General features: G+C 65.5%; 1 protein-coding gene across 2 annotated transcripts in view; it reads right to left on the reverse strand.

The window, feature by feature from the left end:
• Positions 1 to 5,922, reverse strand: part of NOTCH1 (notch receptor 1) — a 46,829-nt gene extending 40,907 nt beyond the window's left edge. The window contains exons 1-2 of one of the 2 annotated variants that reach the window (XR_007478026.1): positions 5,666 to 5,922; positions 3,850 to 3,931 (exon numbers count right to left, since the gene is read on the reverse strand). Coding sequence is in view for 1 of the 2 variants with exons in the window: in XM_004284975.4 (XP_004285023.1) it covers positions 3,850 to 3,931; positions 5,666 to 5,726 (143 nt within the window). In the remaining variant the exon portion in view is untranslated. The remainder of the gene's footprint in view (positions 1 to 3,849; positions 3,932 to 5,665) is intronic. The other variant, XM_004284975.4, reaches the window with a different exon arrangement.
• Positions 5,923 to 6,664: the final 742 nt, after the last annotated feature.

A 6,664-nucleotide genomic window follows, 5' to 3' on the forward strand; every position in this document is an offset into this window, starting at 1 on the left:
CTTTCTAGCTGACGCTGTGCGTTTACCGTGTGTTTTTCTAACCCTGCGTCCTTGGAGCCCGGGCTCTGCATAAACAGAGGAAGTCCTGTACAGACCTTGTTTGCTCTCAGCCTAGGAGCGAGGATGAGAATTAACCTGTTCCCCCCACCCCCACCCCACGCCTCGCCCAAGGCTCGCAGGTGACTCACTGGAAACAGACGGACCAGGTGACAGAGACGCAGAACGTTCCATCCCTCTGCAGCCGGGCAGCCGAGTCACTTCCACCCGACCCTCTGAACCTCCTCTTTTAAGGGAAGTTGCCGTCCCCGCCCTGCTTCCTCACAGAAGGGCCAGCGAGGGCCCGGGGCAGTGCAGGCAGGATGCGGCAGTGGTTAGGAACACACGCTCTGGAGAAAGAGCTAGGGCTGGGCTCCACTCTGCACTGTGTGATGCTGGGGCCGAGGGCCACCTTCTCTGTGCTCCGTTACATGCCTGATCCCATGGTCACGGGGTTGCTCCGAGCCCCACCCACTGTGCTCGCCTCCACCTGACACGTCACGTGCTCACGCTGCCTCTCCTGCCCCCACACCGGAAAGTGGACTCCATGAGGGCAGGGGCCGTGTCTGCCCTGAGCCCACGGTGCCCAAGTCCAGAACAGAGCCCAGCACGCGACAGGCGCGCAGAACCGCAGAAGCGAACAAGGAAGAGGCACTGATAGGAGCCATCGCGGGCGATGAAGTCTCCGCATTGGCCGGCGCCTCCCAGGCAGCACGCCGCTCGCGCCCAGCAGGCCGCACCTCTCGGGCTCTCTGAGTTAACTCGCTAGCCAACTAAACACCCTCAAATGAGGATCCTGAAACCAGCAGCATCAACTCAAAAGGAGAAGACAGGGAGGAAACGGACCCTGGCCCGGTGCCTGCTGCGTGCCCCTCTTACGCAACCTTATGCATCACTGAGAGATCAATCGTGGGTCAGCCCTGAATGACAGACTGGGCGGGGGGGGGGGGGGGATCTGGATTCAGGGACCCGATGACCTGAGGTCACGAAGCCACTGGGCGGCAAAGCCAGGCCTCAAATACAGGATCGGCCAAAGCTGAGGGCCGCCACACGCTGGCTGGCCGGACTTCCCTCCCAGGTACTCTGGGTGCGACGACGGTGCACCCCACTTCTGCAATCACCTGGAAGACGTCCCGGTAAAATTCTGACTTTCTCGCAGGCAGGGGGAGCATCTGAGCCATCCTGGGGCCTCAGCTCCCAGCCCAGCACCGGGCAGCACCCCCTCACCAACAAGCCTTTCAGACGGAAAACGCACGCTCACCCCACAGATGGCAGCCCCCAGAGGCCTTCCCACACTGCCACCCCAATCAAAAGGAAAGAGGGGGAGCCCACTTCGGTATCTCCTCAGCACTGATGGGGCGGCACGGAGGCTGGAGATGCGCAGAGGGTCGCAAAGACCCGCCTCAGCCTGCCCCCCGGGCCACCACACACAGCCACCGTCCAGAGACAGCACTCCGCCCATGGGGACACGCAGCCTTCCCGCCGCGGCCACTGGCCAGCCGGGCACGGGCTCTCTGTGACCTCCTGGAGGGCCTTCACACCAACACGAACCTCTTTTTCCCACCCTGAGCCCTGCAGACACCTGACTGGCAGCTTCGGGGGAAGGTTCCTTCTCTTTGGGGTGGAAACAGATGAGTCACCTGCTATTAACGCGCCTGGCACAATGACACCACCGTTTCCCACGCCCTGGCCATGCGGGAGCCAGCAAGTCAACAAGAAAGTCTAGGAACTTTCTGAGGGTCCTGCTGGATGCCGCCAAGCTGGAACTCACAGCCAGGTCAGCAGGGCCCCAGAAGCCTGCACCCGGACACCTCTGAGGAGACAAAGTGGCTCCCCCTCAGCTAGGAGAGCAGGGCCTCCCCCATGAGCAGACCTCCCGGGGCCTCCGCGCAACAGTGGGTGATGGGCAAGAGCAGGAAGGCACAGGCCCCGGGGTGCCCCCCAGACTGCCCAGTGAGCCTGGACCCATGCCTCTGCAGAGCCGGGACCGGCCAGCCGGTCGCAGCTCTGATACCCTTGCCTCCCACCCGGGATGCCCAGTGGTGCGGCCTCCAAGGACGGCGCTTCCGTTCATCTTCCAAGTGGCTCTGTGGGGTGTGCACAATGGGGTCTCTGTGTGCCGAGCCCGGCCGGGTGCCAGGCCAGACAGGCAGGCTTCCCGCCAAGGGGGGGGCGGGGCGCCGGGCCCAAGGGAGGAGAAAGGCCGGTACCACAGCCCTGGTCCCTGGCCGTCTTGGGGGGCAGGACTCCCAAAGTGCCCAGGCTTGGAGAGTGGGAGAGCACACCCCCATCCCCTGAGGCCAGCGAGTAAGCCGCCGCAGCATGTACCCCAAGGCACCCCCTTCCCCGCCCAGGCAACACTCGGCTGGAGCTTTGGCCCCGGGAGGCCCCGGGCTGTCCGGGCTCCCCGATCAGACAAGAAGAGACTGCTCCCACTTTCCTCAGCACAGCGCTGCCCCCCACCCTCCCAAAGCCCTCTGCAGAGACGCGGAGGCTGCCCCCCGCCCCTACACAGGAGCTCGAGCTCGAGGGGCGGCAGGGAAGGAGTCTGCATTCTGGGAAGCCACGCATAATTAATCACCCAGCATTAATCCACCTCCCCAACAATAGGCACTGCACTTCCACTGAATCCCAGCTGTCGGTCTCTGAATGAAAGGAAACAAGATTTAGGGCATCAAGCGTTGGTGAGGCTTCTGCAGGAGAAAAAGGCCCCCAAAAAGCAAAAAAAAAAAAAAAAAGTAGTGCGCATTCATTAACGTCTGACAAAGACACAATGCACTTTGTCCATTAAACTGCTCACAGACCTGCTTAATTGGCTTCAGTCTGGGGAGGGTAGGAGGCAGTGGAAGGAGGGGCTGCTGCCCACTGGCTGGGCAGCAGCGAGCCCGGGCTGGGGGTTGTCAAGGGAATGGGTCCTCAGCAGTTGGAATGAGGGCGCGCCACTTCGGCAGCCTGGGGAGGGGGGCGTTTCTCCAGCCAGCAAGCACCTCCTCATTATTCCCATCAGGGACGAACTCAAGTTGAAGGGCATCAGCCACAGCAGAAAAACTTCCCTAAGGCTGACTGGTACTCAGAGGCAGGCGGCCAGGCAGGAGATTCTAACCAGATTACCCGACCACAGACCTCAGTTCACAGCTGAGGACCCAAGGCTGGGAAGGTGAAGGGCCAGCCGGTTAGGAGGCCAGAGCTGCAGATGCCAGGACAGAAACCAAGTTTCTGGCAGACACTCCCACCCCCACCCCCAACGGAGGGGGGCACAGCCAACCAGACGAGTTCCAACTTCCCTTCCCCAACCCCACCTGAGGCCAGAGAGAAGAGGCCGGGAAGGCAGAGGGCTGGGAAGGTGGGTTTGGCTTTGAAATTGTCAGTTTTTTGCTGAGGCATCACCTGCCCAGGAGGCGCTCACCTGCCCAGAAGAGGTACCCCCCCGTTGGCAGGGCGGTTGGCAGGGCGGTGAGGGCTGGGCCTCTCTACAGATGCTCCAGCGCCTCCCCGGCAGGTCAAATTATTTCTCAGGGACTCCGGAAAGAAATGGGGTACCAGCGATCCCCACCTAGCTCCCCGGGAGCCTGAGGTGGCCCAAAAGGGAGCGCTCCAGCCTCTACGGGCCGGGCCAGCTCCACACGCAGCATAATTGCTGGTGATTAGGTAATTGCCAGACTTTGTCCAATAAAACTAGCACGTGACCGCGCCCAGCCTCTGGGCCGCCTCCAGAAGACAATGGCCCAGTGTTCTGTCCCTGCTGGCCCGCTGCAGGAGGCCGGGGCTCTGCTCCCAACAAAGCAACAGGTCCCTGCAGGGGCGCATACTCACACACAGGCCTCGGTGCCGTTGGGGAACACTTCACACTTCCCGCCATTCAAGCAGGTCTCGCTGGGCTGGGAACATCGCAGGCCTGGGGGAGGCAAAGGGAGACGTCAGCCTGGCCAGCACCCCAAGGGGCACTGCCCATCCCTCACCTCCTGTCATGCGGTTGCTGGGGGCCCCAGGAAGCCTGGCGTGAACCCCAAGGGGATTTAACATTCCGCCCAGAGTTCTGGGGTCAGCGATGGAGGGAGGGGGAGCCCATTGATGGGGGGCAGGTGGCTAGGTCATGCTCAAAGTGGAGGCGGGGTGGCCTGAGACGCCTCGGGGACAGCAGTGGAGGAAAGCTGGGATGACCCCGGGCCACGCTCCCGAAGTTCTCACTCCCCACCCCATCTTCACTGGGGACCCTGGCTGGGCTGAGGCCCCCATCCAACCACCAGGATTGTCTTGCTGTTCAAACAAGTTCTTCGAGGGGGCGGCGCTGAGTGGGGGGTGGGCAGCCCTGGCCACACTCAGCTCCTCCGCTCGTGGGAAAATGCGACAGCTGCAAGGCCCGCTGCCCCTCCCGCCAACAAAGCGCCGGCCGGAGGAATCAGAGCGGCCCATTGTCGCGCCAGGGCCGCCTCCTGGGGCACCGGGACTGCACCCCAGGGACCGGGCCGCGCCTCCACGCCTCCACCGACACCCAATACCAGCTCCCCAGGGCGGGCATCTTCAGTGGCAGCCCCCCCCACACACCCCCAGGGGAGGGGGATGAAGATGCTCCATTTGGAAGGAACTCGACCCCATTCCCTGGAAGGGGTCAACCAGTCAAGCTCCCGCCTCTTCCTCTTCCCAGGGCTACGTAATGAAGCCCCCCACGGGGGCCGGGGCGGGGTGTGACACCGAACCCTAACTTCAGGAACCGGGGAGCTAATGCTCCCTCCAACTTTTAGCGGAAGAGAAGAATTAATCACCATCCGATTCCTCGGAGATCCTCTTGACGTGGAGAGAGGAATGACCGCCCCCCCCACACGCCGCCCCCCCCCCCCCGCAAGGTTTCCAAACTTGAACTCCACAAAGTGAAAGTCCCATCAGTAGCAGCTGTCTTCCGCACACACGCCCCCCTCCCCAAACTGTGAGCCGGGATGGGGGCAGCGACCCGGCGTGGGGAGGGGACACCGCGGGCGGGGCGGCCAGGAGCCCGGGGTCGCCTGGGTCCGCGCCCCTCGCCCCGGCCCTGCGCAAACTCTCTTACTCGGGAAGGAGGCCGGGCCCGCCGGGCCCGCCCAACTCCCCTCTGCCCACCACGCCCGGCGGCCGGGTCCGGCAGTGCGGCTCCGTAAAGACCAGCGCGGCGCCCCGGACCCCACGCTCCACGCTCCACGCCCCAACATCCGCCCCCGGCGCGGGCAAGAGGCGAAGAAAAAAGATAAATGGCCCCAAGGCAACAGGAAACCAAAACCGACTCGATTCAAACCGAAAAGTAGTAGGCAGCTCGTCCGCCCGCCCCGGCGGCGAGCCCCACGCGCGGCTGGCGAAGGACGAGCCCAGGACTGGGTCTCCCGGGCCCCCAGAGGCCCACGCCCGGCTTCAAACCCGGCCCCAAACTCGGTTCCAGGAGCAAGCCGCGTGAGTCCGCCCCGATGGGGCAGGCGGAGCAGGGGAGGGTCAGTCCTTCTCCCCGAGCCCGGGACTCCGGCCCCTACCCTGCCCCAGGTCGCCCGGTCCCCCTCCCCACCCTGGCCGCCCGCTCCCAGCCACCCGGGGCGCGCGCCTAGGGCGCTGCCAAAAGTTTCCGAAGGCGCGGAAAGTTGCGGGCTCGCGGCGGGCGGTCGCCTACCTCGTGCGGCGAGCGCGGGCAGCAGCGCCAGGCAGAGCAGGGGCGCCAGGAGAGGCGGCATGCCTGCCCGCCGGCTGCCCGCTGCGCCCGGTGGCGGCCTCCTGCGCCCGGCCGGCGGGGCTCGGGCGCACACGCGCGCTCCGGACTGTCCCACGGGCGGTGGCGGCCCGCTACTGCCCTCTCCTTCCTGGCTGGAGGGCGACGCTGCGCTCTCGCGACCTCGCCGGCCCGTCTCCGCGCCCGCGATCGTTCCTCCGCTGTGCCCGCGCCCCGCGCCCCGCACCCCGCACCCCTGCGCTCCCTCCCACGGCCGAGGCACTAGTGAGGCGCTGGGCCGCCGTGCGCTCCGCCCCCGCCCCGCCGGCCCCGCCCCCGGGTCCCGCCCCCGCCGATCCCTCCGCAGCCGTCGCCCCCTCGCTGGCCGCGCCCCTCCGCGCGCCTGGACCAGCCCTGCACCTCCTTGGGGTGGGGCGCGCGTCCCGAACCCGGGTCCTCCGGGGTTGGGGGCCGCGGCGGTGCGGAGCGGGGTTGGGGCCCGGCCCTAGGGACTACTTCTCGTTCGAAAGTTTTCGGAGGCCAAAAGTTTGGTCCGTGGCTGCGGAAGGATCCGCTCTGTCCTCAGCCGTGCTCGGCGACAATTGACAACGATTTACATCTCAATAGCGGAGGAGGCGCGGGGCGAGTGGGGAAAGGGGAGCCTGCGGGAGGCCTTGCCCCGCGAGGAGCTGGGCCCCGGCAGGTGGGGAGGAGCTGCCGAAGCCCCGTTTGGGGGACTCTGGGAGGCGAGCTCTGGGAGAAGTCGCGCCCTGGGCAGTCCTGGGTGCACCCCTGGCCCGGGGCTCCAATCTTAGGAGCCCGTGGTCGCAACTTTAAGCCTCTGAGAGATCGAGCCCAGACACCCGTGGCTGTGAAGGTCGGGGCACTTGACCCTGAGGGATGGTGGTACCAGGGCCGCAGCCTCTGCAAAGGGGGCTCTGGGTGCCCCCAAGGAGGCATCCT

This window comes from Orcinus orca, chromosome 6, assembly GCF_937001465.1.
Source record: "Orcinus orca chromosome 6, mOrcOrc1.1, whole genome shotgun sequence".
Taxonomy (NCBI): Eukaryota; Metazoa; Chordata; class Mammalia; order Artiodactyla; family Delphinidae; genus Orcinus; species Orcinus orca.